This window comes from Cebidichthys violaceus, unplaced genomic scaffold (genome assembly GCF_023349555.1).
Source record: "Cebidichthys violaceus isolate CVI_PGR_0920_01 unplaced genomic scaffold, fCebVio1.0.p SCAF_13, whole genome shotgun sequence".
NCBI classification, from domain to species: domain Eukaryota; kingdom Metazoa; phylum Chordata; class Actinopteri; order Perciformes; family Stichaeidae; genus Cebidichthys; species Cebidichthys violaceus.
This window is the reverse complement of record NW_027176296.1, coordinates 2,114,792-2,131,339: the sequence shown is the minus strand read 5'-3', so window position 1 is coordinate 2,131,339 and position 16,548 is coordinate 2,114,792. Positions and strand designations below refer to the sequence as shown.

General features: G+C 40.3%; 2 protein-coding genes, 1 long non-coding RNA gene and 7 other non-coding genes across 10 annotated transcripts; all 10 read left to right on the top strand.

The window, feature by feature from the left end:
• Positions 1–9: 9 nt before the first annotated feature.
• LOC137870102 (uncharacterized) lies at positions 10–3,458 on the top strand. The gene is made up of 12 exons (XR_011102677.1): positions 10–49; positions 537–580; positions 740–787; positions 962–1,012; positions 1,369–1,420; positions 1,607–1,655; positions 1,859–1,898; positions 2,288–2,327; positions 2,624–2,672; positions 2,847–2,899; positions 3,078–3,107; positions 3,358–3,458. It is a non-coding gene; the product is annotated as an uncharacterized lncRNA (long non-coding RNA).
• Positions 320–399, top strand: LOC137870624 (small nucleolar RNA SNORD74). The gene has a single exon (XR_011102710.1). It is a non-coding gene; the product is annotated as a small nucleolar RNA SNORD74 (small nucleolar RNA).
• On the top strand, positions 833–895 carry LOC137870629 (small nucleolar RNA SNORD75). The gene has a single exon (XR_011102715.1). It is a non-coding gene; the product is annotated as a small nucleolar RNA SNORD75 (small nucleolar RNA).
• On the top strand, positions 1,462–1,542 carry LOC137870619 (small nucleolar RNA SNORD79). Its single transcript, XR_011102705.1, has one exon. It is a non-coding gene; the product is annotated as a small nucleolar RNA SNORD79 (small nucleolar RNA).
• Positions 1,712–1,795, top strand: LOC137870628 (small nucleolar RNA snR60/Z15/Z230/Z193/J17). Its single transcript, XR_011102714.1, has one exon. It is a non-coding gene; the product is annotated as a small nucleolar RNA snR60/Z15/Z230/Z193/J17 (small nucleolar RNA).
• On the top strand, positions 2,137–2,218 carry LOC137870627 (small nucleolar RNA snR60/Z15/Z230/Z193/J17). The gene has a single exon (XR_011102713.1). It is a non-coding gene; the product is annotated as a small nucleolar RNA snR60/Z15/Z230/Z193/J17 (small nucleolar RNA).
• LOC137870625 (small nucleolar RNA snR60/Z15/Z230/Z193/J17) lies at positions 2,472–2,553 on the top strand. The gene has a single exon (XR_011102711.1). It is a non-coding gene; the product is annotated as a small nucleolar RNA snR60/Z15/Z230/Z193/J17 (small nucleolar RNA).
• Positions 3,213–3,286, top strand: LOC137870623 (small nucleolar RNA SNORD47). The gene has a single exon (XR_011102709.1). It is a non-coding gene; the product is annotated as a small nucleolar RNA SNORD47 (small nucleolar RNA).
• Positions 3,459–3,869: 411 nt separating the features above from the next.
• Positions 3,870–8,684, top strand: tor3a (torsin family 3, member A). The gene is made up of 6 exons (XM_068707318.1): positions 3,870–4,178; positions 4,350–4,472; positions 5,455–5,720; positions 6,426–6,601; positions 7,220–7,344; positions 7,703–8,684. The coding sequence occupies exons 1-6, from the start codon at positions 4,013–4,015 to the stop codon at positions 7,948–7,950; spliced, it is 1,104 nt and encodes a 367-aa protein (XP_068563419.1). The 5' UTR covers positions 3,870–4,012; the 3' UTR covers positions 7,951–8,684.
• An 805-nt stretch (positions 8,685–9,489) lies between these two features.
• On the top strand, positions 9,490–15,487 carry calr (calreticulin). Its single transcript, XM_068707317.1, has 9 exons — positions 9,490–9,744; positions 10,299–10,400; positions 11,175–11,378; positions 11,589–11,683; positions 11,784–11,993; positions 12,145–12,258; positions 13,056–13,199; positions 13,860–13,952; positions 14,140–15,487. Exons 1-9 carry the CDS (start codon positions 9,651–9,653, stop codon positions 14,377–14,379), a joined length of 1,296 nt encoding a protein of 431 aa, XP_068563418.1. The 5' UTR covers positions 9,490–9,650; the 3' UTR covers positions 14,380–15,487.
• Positions 15,488–16,548: the final 1,061 nt, after the last annotated feature.

Genomic DNA, 16,548 nt, shown 5'->3' with positions numbered 1-16,548 from the left:
AAAGCGGTCCGCACCCTCAGCTAGTCCTCACTCTTCGGCTGCTCACCTGGTAACTATGACTTAAACTTAAAGCGCTCATGTAGTTGTCTTATTTTTCTGTAGTCTGATTATTTATAGTTACCAGTGACGTTAGTTGGATACAACCTATTTATATGTCCATTATTGTGGTCACGTTCTGTCTTTTTTGGCTCAATGTATCCTTTGAAGGAAATAATGTTAACTCTAGTAGCAGGCCTCTACCACGTGCCTCACTGCGATGCTAATGTGCGAACGAGCTAATCTTATTCTTACCTAATAAGAGCGACCTTGCTGCAGCACTCCCATGACTATATGATGAAATAAATGTTGGTAGGGACATCTGATTAAAGTGAAGAATGCCAACATCTCTGACTGCATGGGACAAGGCCTGCTTTAGTCTGGCTTTAGTTAGATGCACCGCTAGTGGGCTGCTAGCTGCTGCGTGTACAGTACGTGGCAGGAGAAGATGCCTTTAAACTACATTATATAACTAAAAAATGCAATTTATTTTCTTACAGACTGCCCGATAGAATCACTACGAAATGAAGATGGAGTTGAGATGGTACGCAAGCACAACACTCTTCTATAATCACAACTTTAATTAGGGTATTGGTCAAACTATTTTAGGTTTAAGTAACTGCAGTATAATTGACTTTCGGTTTCAACTAATAATTGCAAAAGATAAGAGTTCTATGTAACTGAAAGTGCTTCTTTCCTTCAGGTTGAGGAAGACGTCTACACGTTGTGAACGACTTTGCATACTATGCTGGTAAGTTGCTTTGAACAGTTTGAGACTTTTGCCCCTCCAACCGGAAGTCTGTGATGTTTTTAAGAGTAGTGGACAGATGTGATTTCTGAAAAATTTTATCCTGAGACTTTCAGTTCAGCTATAAGTTTGTCTCAATATGACCACTATGGTACTAAAGGGTGTGTGTCTCTACAGGTGTTTTGGAAGTTGAGCACCATCCGTGAAGAAATGGCAAGATCAAATGAGGTGAGGCTCCGTTTCACAGTTGAGACAGATTTATGCTTCTCGAAGTGTCTTGAGTTTCATAGTTAAGATTTGTCATTTTCAACCAGCCACACTTGAGCCTTTAATTAAGCAGGCAGACTTTAAAACGTTAAGATGTCTGCTGTGGCTGGACCCTCACAATTAAGACACCCAGAGAAGCATCAGTCTGCCTTTTATTCTCCATGTGCTGCTGTGATGACATTTATTTGCTACTCTCGACAAGATGGATGACGATACTTTCAACCCACCAGTTGACTTATCTGAGGCACAGAAGACATGTTGCCTTCAGGTTTAAAGATTATTGTATTGATTTGCTCATTATTTTTGTGTTCCTACAGGTGGTCCTATTTTGGTTCATGTTGACCATTCAATGATGCGTCACTGCAGCAGGTAATGCATAAAGTCATTTTACCCAGCATTCCTTTTAAACAAACTGTCAGTGATGCTTTTGTTGAAAAACAAATGGGAATCTCTCTGACAAGAGTGAAAGACAACTTTTGACTGAGTCAGTGCTGACTAAGAGATGCCTTCATAGTAAAATGGGAGCTCTTTCTAATAACTGGTCTTAACTTGCAGGTGGTCCCCTAGCCGTGGCTCAAGATTAACTAACTTTGATCAGTGGATGGTGAGTGAATTTTTTTCTTTTTTTGTGCTTAAAGTACACTTTATAATTAAACTGGTCTGATACAATGATGAAAGCATAGTTCAGCAGATTAAACCATGAAGATTATGCGTTTTGTCTTTCGCTCCTATCTGATGTCGGCCTCTAAAGCCAGTAAGGCCACTTTATTTCTACATGGCTTTTTAAAACTTATTCTCAATTTTCAGGAACAACGGTATTGCTGGGGTTCCAACCGGCCAAGTGAAGGTGAGTTTAAAGGCTCGAATACAAGGATTCTTAGTGGGCACTTTGTACACTGCAGCCATCTTGACACTTTCAGTTATGTCAGAGTAAACACAGATGGTGTTGATAAAAACATGTCTAGCATCAAAGCTGTACCTGTGAGCCAGCATGTGCAATACCAGGGCCCATCTAAATGGAACGGGGTCATGATAACCCTGCAATGAGGTGTCAAACTGGCTGCTGTGAAAGAGGCCTATGATGCTTGATACAATGATGAGAGCATAGTTCAGCAGATTTAACCATGAAGATTGAGCATCGTCTTTCGCTCCTATCTGATGTGTCGGTCTCAAAAACCAGTGAGGTCACTTGATTTCTAAAAGGCTTTTTAAACAATCTATATTCTCTATTTTCAGAAATGACAATATCACCAGTGGTCCAAAAGACAAAGTGAAGGTGAGTTCAAAGGCTGAAGTAAAAGGATCCTTACTGGGCACATTTTCACAGCAGCCATTTTGACATGTTCGGCAACGGAGATGGTGTTGCTTAAAATAATTATGTTTAGTGTCAAATGGCTGCTGTGGAAGAGGCCTATGCTGCTTGATACAATGATGAGAGCATAGTTCAGCAGATTTAACCATGAAGATTGAGCATCGTCTTTCGCTCCTATCTGATGTATCAAATGCATGTGTCATTTAGCTCTTTGTGTTAAATACAAAAGATAATGACAAATCTCTTCTCTTCCTGTCCAGACTTGTAAAACCCTGCCTGCTGGAAGAAAATCATGGCCGCCCTGTGTTGGTAAGCATCATCTCACAGATTAGCTTTCTGTGGCTAATATTCAGATGTGATGATTTTGAATCAGGTCTCTGATCCTGTTGAGGACATTATCATTCAGTCTGATCTGGATTGTTTCTAGGAAAAGAACTTAACTTTTTAGTTGCCTTAATTTACACGAAGCTCTTCTCCTATCAGGTGAAATCAGATTGTGACAGTTGTCAGGACAGAATGTCAGCAGATCTGCTGAGGTGAGAATACAAATCCTCCCACAACATAAACTAGTGACTTGGGTTCAGTGATGTCTTAACAAATGTCTGACCTGAACTTCTGTGTGGAAATTCTGTTACTGAGTAACCCAGTGACTTAAATCTTAATCAACCAGCCATTGATTTGTAATAAGGTTTTTTTATTTTTCCTGTTCTCCAGGAAAGAGCTGGTGCTGTCAGACTGACCATGGTAAGCATTTTAAGTCCTTCATCTCGACTATGTGTCCACAGTCTTCTATTGGTCAGAGCTAAAGTTTCTAATAGAAGTTCTTTGGATGCCATAAACTTGCCACTCTACCTGTGATGAAAAGATTCTGCCAAATGATATCTCTTGATTATACTCCTACCGTTCCATTTTTTTCTGAGGCTGTGTGGTCTGTGAACTATTTTGTGTTGTGGTTTTCCCTGCTTTATTTTAATGAGAAATCCATTTCCCCCAGAATGAAGTCCTTGATGACCTGAGGCCCAGTGGCGGACCTGAAGATGTAAAGATCCAGTTGTATGTTAGTACATAATTGTGTCAATAAATGATCAAAAACAATCCTGCCCTCTGTGTTCTCTGGAGTTTCATCTGCATTAATTGAATTATGTCCATATCTCCGAATTGTTTGGCATAAATGATGGCATGTATATGAACAGATTAGGTAAGGACACTAGCGGAAGTGACGTTTACCTTTACCGGATATGATGCATTTAAGGACGTTGCATCATCTATTTATAACTAACCATAGTCTACCTCCGACTGTTGCATTAGAGACCGCCAGAGCACAAAACGATATGCGTAATATTTTCAACTTGTGTGTTCTTACGGTGGCTGTTAAAATGTTACGATGCAGTGTCTTAAATTTGTGAAATGCCAGTTTAAAAAAACCTGGAGACCGAAAGCGGTGATTCCCTTTTTAAAGATGGGCGGAGCTAGGTGAGCGCATGCGCCGTAGACTAGCTGGGAAAGCCGCCCCTCGGCTACCGTTGTAGGGGGAAAGAGTTAAATATCTCTGTGCAGGCTCCCAATAAACAGCCGTGTTAGAACAAACCGTAGAGCCTCAGCGCGGTGCTCAGTCCAGCTTCAGCCGCCTCGGACCATCCTCTTCACCGATGTTTGTGCGGTGGTTGCTGCCTGTGCTCCTGGCTCTGTCCGCAGAGGCCGACTTCTTTCAATTCGATAGTATTTCCAATGTTTCTACTTATTATTTTAATTACCTTTATTGCAATATATGGGAGGGGGATTGTCAGCCCAACCAAGACGATGCTACACAGCAAGGTAAGATGTCAGGAAAGCCTTCCTGTCAAAAGCTATGTAGCCTATTGTCAAATTCACCACAAATGGAAACATATCCGGTATGCGCGCTACATTACATTGGTGGCAATTTCCTCCTTGATTATCCTGACTTATACTATTGATATATAACAGTCGTTGTCTTGATGTTGGCAGTTCCTACCAGGGACCTTTGGACAGGTTTTTCTCAGGACTACACCAGCCTGCTGCATCAGTGGTACTGTAGTCTGGGCCAGTGCTGTGAATCTGGAGACTGCAGGATAACCAACAACATCTCAGGTATCTCTGTTCATGCGAGGGTCTGTCCCGTGGGCTGCAGTCAATATTAGAGTATATCACACTTACTCTTTTATGACTTGTTTTTAATTCGGTGTTGTTACAGCATGGTTAGTAGCTCAACATGTACCTCATCAGATTTCAGAAAGAGAATTGGACTTGGTGCTTACAACTATTCTGTTGGTCTGTTTTATAGTTAGATATTTACAGCTTGTTTCTTTTCAAATGCAACATATGCAGCTTCTGAAGGTTTTTCTAACAATGACATCAGTAATACAAGTTTCATTAATTCATCTTATTTTTGAGCAACTTCACATGGACTTCTAACAATATACTGGGCAGCAGATGTTCTGCTTTCAATGGCAAACATAAATTCAATTATATTTTGAGGTAAACATGAGCCATGTCCACATACCAGATTAGGTTTTCTGACACTAAATAGGTTTAATTCAGTTTGAGAGCATTTTCCACCCTGAGAAGAAAAATGATACTGAAAGAATACCTTTTATTATGGCATTAAAATGCCCTTTTATTAGACTTTAAGGAAAGTGAGTAAAAGACAAGATATGGTACTATTGCATAAGGGATTCAGAATTCCTTGCTCTTTAATGGACCTGTTGTACAGTAGTTGCACCCATAAGAGTTCAGCAAGTTTAATTCCATTTATTAGCTGTTCAAATGCATAGTGAAATACTTTAGTTGTGTGCCATCAATGTCCTTTGACATTGAATATAAGACATTGAGAATTGTCACCAAATATTGTCTGACAAAGAATTCAGTTGAAACATTAGTGGTAACACCAGTGAATATCTCTGCTTAACTGTAGATGCACGCTAAGAGATGTTTATACAGACAAAGACACATGAAAACAGTTCTGCACCTTGTAGAACTTCCCAACTTAAATGTAATAGCACTGTAACACTGCTAGGATTAATTCTCTATCTGCTGCTGCCATTTTTACGCTCTCTCCTGTGCCCACGTGCAGGTCTGGCGAGGGACCTTCAGACGAAGCTCCACGGGCAGCACCTGGTTCAGTCTGTGGTTCTGAAAGCCATCCAGGGTTTCATCAACAACCCAGAGTCCAACAAGCCGCTGACACTCTCCTTTCATGGCTGGTCTGGCACCGGCAAGAACTTTGTGGCCCGGGTCATCGCCGATAACCTCTATCGGGACGGGGTGAAGAGCGAGTGTGTTCGACTGTTCATCGCCCCGTTCCACTTCCCACATGCCAGGCTGGTGGACACATACAAGGTGAGACACGCAGAGCCCTCTTGGCACAGAGTTTGACGTCCTGTGCCAGAAACATGTTGCCAGTTTTTGGGACTCCCTGCTTGCTTATTCAGAAGTTTAGTTTGTGTGTTCTACTGGAACACTGGTCTGGACAGATGCAAACATTGGTCCTACTAAATGTTTGTCTATTTGGAACCCGGTGTTCCTCCAACCAGGTCTCAGGTGCCAGCGTGGTCCCACCTACACACATTTTTACACAATCACTGAATTAGATTTCCAAATAATGTTGACACACACACAAGTGAATCCAGATGTAACGGGGTGTAGTACGCATGATAACCTATAAACCCTAATACTATCAAAGTCTGCTGAATCTGCGGACATTTCTGCTATGTGACTTGACATGGTCTCCTTTATAAAGTCGATTTAGATGATTAATGATAGAAATAAATTACCCTTTGTACCTCATGACTAAAGTGCAGTATTTGAAGGATTAATACAAAAGGTTAACACTGTTAGCTCTGTCAACACTGTTGCTTGCGCTGTAAGCACCGTGAGCTGCCAGTTCAGCCATCGCCATGTTAACAGCCATGTTGAAGGCAGTAGATATGCTCTGAATTTTGTATTGAGCACCTTTAATATCTCATATATAAGTATATATGATAGTATATATATAAAGTCTGAACTGATTTTTAATTGTGGTTTGGTCTTCCTCTCTGTTTCCAGGGCCAGTTGAGAGAGGCGATCCGGGACATGGTGTTACGCTGCCCTCAGACTCTCTTCATCTTCGACGAGGCTGAGAAGCTTCACCCAGGCCTTATTGATGCCATCAAGCCCTACATGGATCACTACGACAACGTAGATGGAGTCAGCTACCGCAGAGCCATCTTCCTCTTCCTCAGGTTGGTTTAGATATCGGGCACGTCCAGTCTGTTGAAGCTGGATCAAAAACTTTGAATGTATTGCACCTCTGTCGCTGGTATTCTGGCAGCTCATCTGAAATGAAGGATGTTCCTTCTCTCGTCGCCATTAGCCCTCTTTATGGATTTTTCATGTTTTCAATTACTCATGTCCGATTTCTTCTGATGGATAATCTGTTCAGTCTAATATAGAAAAGCATTTTTCAATACACGATGTAGGAGAGGCCTGGGATCACTAAAACACTATGGTAACAAAATCACATGTTAAAATGATCATGTAGAATTTTGATTCAGATCTCATTCTCAAAGCTTACGAAAACTTTCAGGTGATTACACATAAACAAAAACATAGTTATTACAATTTCTAATAAATATATATTGTAATATATAATATATTACATTTCTGCTAATAAATCCCCCTAAATCATACACACTGACCCTTTAAGTATGAAGTTAATGTATTTAAAGACAGTATGCAAGTTTCATTATTTGCCAATCCTCACTGATGCAGTTAACCAAACCACAAAAAAAAATCTATATTCTCCATAAACGTTGTCAACCTCACAGATCATGTTTTCTACGTGTCTGTTGTCTCTACAGTAATATTGGTGGAGCTACGATCAATGATGTAGCGCTGGATTTCTGGCACTCCGGTCAAAATCGAGAGGACATTGGTATGGAAGACCTGGAGCATCGTCTACGAGCTGAAACTATGGAGTCTCATGGTATGCTCTCTCAGTCGGTTTCCAGATGTGCAGCTCTCCTCAGCAGTGGTTTATTTGTAAACTTCAACTCTCTGCCATTTCACCCTGGGCAGGAAGTGAACCATTTTTGTGTTAATCTGTGAGCTGCAAACCTTTTTCCATGTGTGGTTTGGGTGGGTTGGAGTGTAAGTTACTCAACTCACACAAGATAATTAGTTAAAAGCAAGCATAGAGCTGCAGCCTGGAGTATTGATTCTTGGATCAGTGATAAAAGCAAACCTCTGATATTAAAGCAAGTCTTTTCTAGCTTAATACAAAACATGGATTGGTGGAGCTTTAATTGTTTTCGGGGATTTCTAAGCATGGTTCTCTCTCCCAGGTGGGTTCGCTCAGAGCGAGCTGATGTCTGGCCACTTGATCGACTTCTTCGTGCCGTTCCTGCCTCTGGAGTACCGCCATGTCAAGCTCTGTGCGCGGGACGCCTACGCAGCACGAGGCCTGGAGACGGATGAAGCTACGCTGGATGAGGTGGCCAAGGCGATGCTGTATGTCCCCAAAGAGGAGAGACTGTTCTCAGCACAGGGATGCAAGTCCATCCCCCAGCGGATCAACTTCTTTCTCCCTTAGTAGGAGAGACAGACCGACAGACAGACAGAGAGACCTGGACGAGGTGTGAGATTGCTTTACCAGCCCATCTGCGTACAGAGCCACAGCAGAGATGTGTCCTCTCTGCTCTGCTCTACGTACTCTCCCCCAACAGATACGACACGTGTCTGTCCAGGTCCCTCAGAGAAGGCCAGACAGCAGGACTGATCCAGTATAAAAGGGGAAAGCAGCTCGAATCATCCTGCAGACATGAGTAGTGCCAGACGGTCATCATGTGCAGTGTGGCTGCTCTTCTTCACCTGCCCGGTTTGAATCCTCACAGTATCAAGACGGAGAATTAGACAGTTGTAATGGTTTTGCAGTGTATGTCATGGAGAGGTACTGATACAATTTTTGTCTCATTATGTATGTCTGTTCACCTTTGCCAACGTCTTAGTTGCACTGTTTTTAAAGTTTAACTTCATTGTTGTTTTTTGCCTGTAAAATATAGTGCTAAAATTAGCACTGATTATTTATTGACCTCAGTTGTGCCATAGTTCAACATCTTATTGTCCCAGATTATTTGTGTGGAGTTGTTTGAATAAACATTTGGTGGTAACGTACGGTAAATATTAAATGGCACTGTAGTGTGAACAGTGTGGATGTGTAACAGCTAACGTACATGGTACTGTGATGCAAATGTTACTAGAAATTGTTACTGAAAATGTGAGCACACGGCTCAAAAGCAATAAATCTATTGAAAGTTTTTTTGTAAATACGTTTAATAACTGTGCTTTTATTATATTTTTAATAGTCAGTTACTACTGTTTCACATGTCTTGGTGTCGTCATCATTGCATAATGTGCTGCTGTTCATTTTGGGCATAGTTATCAAATTTGTTTTTATTCAATGACTTGTTTTAACACTTTCACTCTTGCAGGCACTTTCATGTACTCTCACACTGGTCTGAGGTTGTCTGCTTTAGTGCTTTCAGTGCCAAAGCTCAGGGTCACGTAACAAGAAGAACATGAAATGTCAGAAATGGTTTTATGAAAATAAATATCCACAGCAAACCAACAGAAGTTTCTTTAATGCATTAATTTAAGAGGATTCATTTGTCGAATAAACTTAAGCAATTGTAATGTGTCTTCATGGTGCCTACCATCTATCTATTTCTTTAAATTGCAACAACAGCATGCAAGGGTGGTAAAACAAAAAAAACATCCTAAACAAATCCTGAGCTGAAAGGTTGTCAACATGAAATAATGCACATTTGTATTTCAAGGCAGCATATGACAAATTACAACATTAAAAACACCAATACAGTTGTATTTTGTAACAAAACTTTTGAGTTACTGATTTTACGTTGATTTAACCCGTGATTCCATACATATATGATGCGCCTACGGCGCATCACTCTTCCTTGGGCGTGTATCAAGCAAACGCGTGGTCTGCTCCCATTGGCTACAGCAGTTATCCTTCAAGATTTTCTCCCCTCTGATTGGCCGAGACGAGTAACGCTTCCTCATTGAGGTTCAAAGCCGTCGTCCAATCAGATTCAGACATCTGTTCCGAGCCGAGAGGAGAGCAGCGGCAGCCTCTCAACGCTTTTCACTGTAACGTTACTGTATTAGCGACTGGGCCGACGAACAACGCCTGCTCCCGTCATATAGACAGATTATATAGATTAATTTGTGTTTACAGTCGTCATTTTATTTGGCGCGGTGCATCAGCTCGTCACAATGACAGCTCTGTCGCTGCTTTTGTTGGCCGTTTCGGCCGCATCTGTACTGGCCGAGTCCACTGTGTATTTGCGAGAGCAATTTGAAGATGGGGGTGAGGTCCTTTTTCTACTTAATTATACCTAACGCTATATTATTTCATTTTGCTGTGATTTGTTGAAACGTGTTTCAAATATATTAGATATCACAATATTAAATCGGTGCATGAGTTGTTTGATTTTTTTTTTTTTATATGACAGCTCATCATTTTACCATTTGTGTGTCTTACTGTTAGGTTTGGGATGCATATAGTCCATCATTCATCTTTTGACCTGTCTCCCCTCCCTTCCTCCTCGTCCTCTTCATTTTACCCCCCCCAGCTGTCATCAAACCCTGCCTGTCTCCCCCATCCCCCCTCCTGCACATCTCTCCCATGGTCATTCACTGTTACCCTTCTTTACCTTATCTGGCTTGTTCTCTCACCACCGGCCTCATGACAAAACAAGAGGTGTAGATAATGAAGGCGGCCGCCCCAATGCATTGCATGCCCCTGCAGCACAACACATTCCTAGTGCACCTGCACCGATGCATCATCAGTGGTGGATTAGCAGCCTCTGAGTGTGTTAACAGTGACTGCTGTGCAGCTGAAACCTGCTCTTGTTTGTGCAGATGCCTGGAAGAGTCGCTGGGTGGAATCCAAGCACAAGTCAGACTACGGAGAGTTGGTCCTGAGTGCAGGGAAGTTCTACGGAGATGCAGAGAAAGACAAAGGTGAGTGGAAACCTTAAATCGTATGCTCCCACTGTGGATCAGTGCAAGGTGGTTAACTCCCATGTTGTTTTAGGTGTGTTTTGTAGATTTAAGGAGGTGTATCCTGTTTGTCTGCGGTCTGTGTTGAGGAGATTTAGGGAGTGATTTGACTAAGACTAACAAGGATATAGTGGGATTCATTTAGGTTTTATTGTCGTCTTTAAGGGACCTTAATTCGTCTTTAAGACTTTAATTCTTCAGTTGTTCATGTGACATTTGATAGTAGAACAATACAGAGAAAATGTAACAGAAGTACGTTTTTAGAAGTAAAATCAAAATCTACACTCTATCTCCCTGACTCTGAGATTAGAGCTGGAAGTGAGTGACACTTTTTAAAGTTGGAGCAGAGTTCAGATGACACTGAACCGGTGACTGAGTCTGTGTGCTCATACAGTATGTCATTCTTGTTTGGGTTATTCTACCCAAATGAGATTACTCTGAATGTAGGGCGTCTAGCAGTGAATCTGAAAACGGGCTTGTATCCCACTGTAATCACCATGGGTGCTGTCAGAGTGTCTCAGAGTTGTTCCATTATTCACTCTCTGTGGAGCAGCTCCAGGATTTGACTCCACATGACATCATCACAACAGGCTGCTGTAAAACCTGCCTTGTTGAAATTCAGGCATTTAAGATAATCTGAACAATTTATTAGAAACAACCCTGGTGACTTAAACGTAATGCTGGGTCTTCCCTTAATGCAGATGCATTGCAGTAAGATTTTCTTTTTGGCCGCAGGTCTGCAGACGAGCCAGGACGCCCGCTTCTATGCGTCGTCATACCGTTTTGATGACTTCAGCAACCAGGGCGAGCCTCTGGTCATCCAGCTCACTGTGAAACATGAGCAGAGCATTGACTGTGGTGGAGGCTACATCAAACTGTTCCCCTCTGGCCTCAACCAGGAGGACATGCACGGAGACTCTGTCTACAACATCATGTTCGGTGAGTGTGGATAGTTTCTGTCTTTTTTCTTTATTCTTTCAGTGGACAGTACAAGTCATCTTGACAATTTTGGTGGCACTTTTCTTCGCAATATGTTAAAAAGTGTAATGGAAGTTAGATATTCCTTATCCTCTACCTCCTTGGGTTTGCCTAGTTTCTAATCTTAAAGATTGGATTCCACATTTTTTATTTATTTGTTTGCTTTTTCAGGTCCCGACATTTGTGGCCCCGGCACAAAGAAGGTTCATGTCATCTTCAACTACCAAGGCAAGAACCATCTGATTAACAAAGACATCAGATGCAAGGTGAGGTTCAATAGCATTTTGTATCACATTCTATAGTTTTACATGTAAATCACTCGTGAATATAATGCAATCAGACTAACAATACTTTTATACCTTACAGGATGACGAGTACACCCACTTGTACACACTGATTGTCAACCCTGACAACACTTATGAGGTCAAGATCGACAATAAGAAGGTTGAGTCCGGCAATCTGGAGGATGACTGGGACTTCCTGCCGCCCAAAAAAGTTAAGGACCCTGAAGCCAAAAAGCCAGAGGACTGGGATGACCGGGAGAAGATTCCCGACCCTGACGATAACAAACCAGAGGTCAGCAGGCGTTAGCCACTCGAGAAATCTATTTGTCCGTATTTTTCATAATCCTTTTGGGGACATTTTTCTCCTACTGATGCACATTTATCTTTTGCAGCATTGACTTAATTTGTATGAAAGCCGTATGTCTTTCTTATGTCTTTGGTAGGACTGGGACAAGCCAGAGAACATCCCAGATCCTGATGCTAAGAAGCCTGATGACTGGGATGAAGAGATGGACGGAGAGTGGGAGCCACCTATGGTTGCTAACCCTGAGTACAAGGTAACGGCAAACATTTTTAACACTTAATATAAGTTGTTCAGTCAATAGGTTACACTACTGCTGTGTCCAAAATAACTCTTTATAACTCTATAATACTCTATATTAACACCATTTTATGTGTCCAATATCTCAGTATAAAATATATATATATATATATATATATATATATATATATATATATATATATATATATATATATATATATATATATATATATATATATATATATATATATATATATATATATGACACTGAACCGGTGACTGAGTCTGTGTGCTCATATATAGTCTGTGTGCGCATATATACATACATACATACATACATACATACATACATACATACATACAGTGTCCTCAACGACTCCCACACTGTAACAAAAGAAATATTTTCCAGAGCAAGTACACCACTTTTTGCTAAATATCCTACAGTGCAATTTTTTTCACCGTTCGATTGATATGAAAATTACAGTTACCCAATCTACAAGTGAAGCATGAGTAAATAAAGGTGTGATTTTGGACACAGCCTGTTTCAACACCAGTAAAGCTTGAGTTGTAGTTGTGCCAAAAGTATTTACTTAAAATACAGTGAGGGAGTATTAACTTTTTAGCAAGCAATCTGTCCAGCAACTAGCATGAGCAATTTCTTTATTATTTATTCCAATCAATCCAATCTTAATGAGCAGATGTATTTTGCTTATGTGATTCCTCTGACATTAACCAGTGTGTGTGTGTGTGTGTGTGTGTGTGTGTGTGTGTGTGTGTGTGTGTGTGTGTGTGTGTGTGTGTGATTGTTGACAGGGTGAGTGGAAGCCCAGTGAGATCAACAATCCTGCCTACAAGGGCAAGTGGACCCACCCTGAGATTGCCAACCCGGAGTACACCGCCGATCCTGAGATCTATAAATACGACAGCATCGGCGTGATTGGACTCGACTTGTGGCAGGTAAGAACATACTGTAGCTGACTCTCTGACTGTCTCATTTATAGACTGGCACAATTAATCCAAATTTTATCAAAAGCACAATTTGGCCTGCTGCTGTTTTATATTCGCAGGAGGCGTAATATTTGTTAAAGATGAAATTGTGTCAAAATACCATTTCAGATTAAATGTAGTCCTGCTGCAGAGATTTCCTGTCTGATCATATTCTTAATAAAACATCTTTGTTTGCTGCAGATACTCGCAACAATCACACCATAAGCCTTTCAATGAAAATGAGAATAATGATGTCAACATGTTCATTCCCTCTAATATCACAAATCCTATTACAATATCAGTCAAAAAAATTCAATCCAAGTTGTTCAGCCCTACTTATTTACTGAATAACAAAGAAGGAATTTGCTAAAATGAACAACAACAAACTAGTATATGAATTGTATTTTTAATTATAATCATCAATATTTTACTTGCACAGTATACTTATTTTTAGTTAAAGACACTGTCAAGTTTTATGTTTGAGTTTCTGGTTTGTTCACAAAATAGTTTCTTTTCTATTTCAAATGTGAGATGCTATCTTAGAAATGAAGATGCACCGGAGCTTTTCTTTTATTGGATTTGTTTGCATGAAGCACCTGACAGTGAATTGTGGACTTCTTTTTGATTCAGGTCAAGTCTGGTACCATCTTTGATAACTTCCTGATCACCAACGACCCAAACCTGGCGGAGGAAGTCGGGAACGACACATGGGGTAAAACTAAGGTCAGCCCAAAACTTTCATCTCAAGCCAGGCATGCATCCTGTTCATGCATTTGGGTATTTTGCGGTGTATTTTCCCTAATTGAATTGCTTGGTGGGTGTAGCATTAAGTAAGGTTGTCTATAGACAACCACTGTCACAAAGATATGATCACTTGTTAATTTGTTGTCTTCGTGTGAAACGTCTCCAGGATGCAGAGAAGAAGATGAAGGAAAGCCAAGAAGAGGAGGAGAGAAAGAAACGTGAGGAAGATGACAAGCAGAGGGGAGAGGAGGCAAAGGACGAAGAAGAGGAGGAAGAGGAGAAGGAGGAGGAGGAGGAGGAGGGAGATGAGGAAGAAGAAGAAGAGGAGGAGGAAGAGGGAGAAGAACAGGAGGAGGAAGAAGAGGACGATGAAGGCACAGACTCTAAACTCAAGGACGAGTTATAAACTCCATGCAGGAACTAATTGTGTCAATGAGCCATTGGAACGAGGCTGCAGGCCGATGAGAGGAGAGACCCTCATGACTGACACCCTGGGGTGGGGGGTGGGGGGGATGGGATTGGATGGGATGGGGTTTTCCATTTGTTTGTTTACAAAGCAAGGGAGTAGGTGAAAAAGGGCAATTATTGTTCCAGTTCCTGTTTCCATGTGCTACTACTACTACTACTACTACTACTACTATTGTTATTATTATTAAACGAGGAATAGTGATAGAAAGAAGGAAGATGTCATAAAGAATGTCAAGACAGGAAATCGATCAGCTAAATTGTTTTGCCCAAAAGAAGTATATCATTTGTGTTCTTCAAAAATCTGGGTTTTTATGAAGTATAATGTTGTGGTGACAAGAGAAGCTATATTTGGTATGTGGATGATACCATGAAAATGTTCTGTTTACCTCATGTTAGTCTTATGTGTCACATGTTTTTTTGTTGTTGTTTTGTTTATCTTTTGCAGTCAATCATGTCACTCTGTCTCATGGCCCCCTTTTAAAAAGCTTCTTCAATCTCAAACGATTCGAGAGGGTTCGACGCTATTATTTTACCCGCTCTTATTTAAATGTCTTGATTTGAACAAGGGTTAATGGCATGGTGCATTAGGACTGACACAATATATCTGACAACCTGTTGAACAACGCCGCCATCCATAGGATGGTAATACAGGGTGCTTTAAGGTGAAACCCCTTGCATAGTTTTGTACTGTATAGTTAACACGTTTTTCACTTCAATGCATATACTGTAGTCTTGTGTGTCTAAATAAAGTGTGCTCAAACTCAGATGTTCATTGAGAGCACTCCAGTAGCAAGTAAGATTCCGTTCATTTGGTACGTGTTCACTCATAGTCGTGTACTCAACCAGTTCTCCTCATATTTTAATGCTGATACCTCTGCACTGCTGTACCCCCAATACACTGTCCCAAACAGTCTGAGAGATGATCCTTTTGTAAAACACACATTTTGTACTAATGGTAGTAATTGAAGTGGGAAGATTTCCATGTTGCTGTGTAAAAAAAAACAAGACGGGTGATCTGTCCAATAAAATCAACCAGTGGAAAATGAGCAGACGTCTTCCTCAGGTTTTGTTTCGGTAGTGGCTTTTTATTTTGAATGCAAACCCTTATATGGCTAGCACAGGCCTGTAGGGCATTACATTTGTTTCCTGGTTATTTGACTTATTGGTAGTTACTTTATAATAGTGGTGGAAAGTAACCAAGTACATTTACAACAATTAGCAGATACTTGTGTCGGTACTTGTGTATTTTCATTCACTCCACGACATTTCAGTGGGAAATGTACTTTTTACATTTATCTGACTGCTGTAGTCAAGACTCAGCATTTATACAAAATAGTACATGATGAGATAAGATAATCCTTTTATTAGTCCCGCAGTGGGGACATTTACAGGATTACAGCAGGATAGTGGATAGTGCAAACAAGAGACATAGTAAAAAACGAGATCAAAAACAAGTATTATAAATAAGTAATAAAACAGCAAAAAATATTAAATAAGTAAAGTAAAAAATCCACAATAACTAAAATATATATATACAGACAGAGTAATTGTTATGTTGCAATAGTATATACACAGACAGGATATTTTTTTGTATTTGTATTGCACAGATTTTTTGTGTTCTGATATTATGAATGGATTTAACTACCCAATAGTACAGTAGTTAAAATTGGCTCCACCTAATGGTAGTACTGATAATATAATAGTGAACATGTGAAAAGGTCATTTTAGCATACTTATAATTTTAATGCAGGACATTTACTTGTAATGGAGTATTTTTATATTTTTGCCAGGGGGATTGGTGTCGTTGACAACACATTTTTTAACTTTGGGTTCACTTCCTACAATTGTATCAACTCATTATATTTCACGTACCAGATAGTGACTTAACAGACATTTTTTGGATACAAATCTTATTACTTCACGCAAATTGTCACATTAAAAATAAAACATTCAAATAATCTGGAGAGACTGACTCATATTTAAAAAAAATGCTATGATTGTTGTATTTCTTCTGTGGCTTTGGAACTTTAGAATCTCTGCTTTATAATGTTATAATATTTTTTCTCACGCGTATGGTTTGTATTTTCGGGCGGGATAACGCATGATA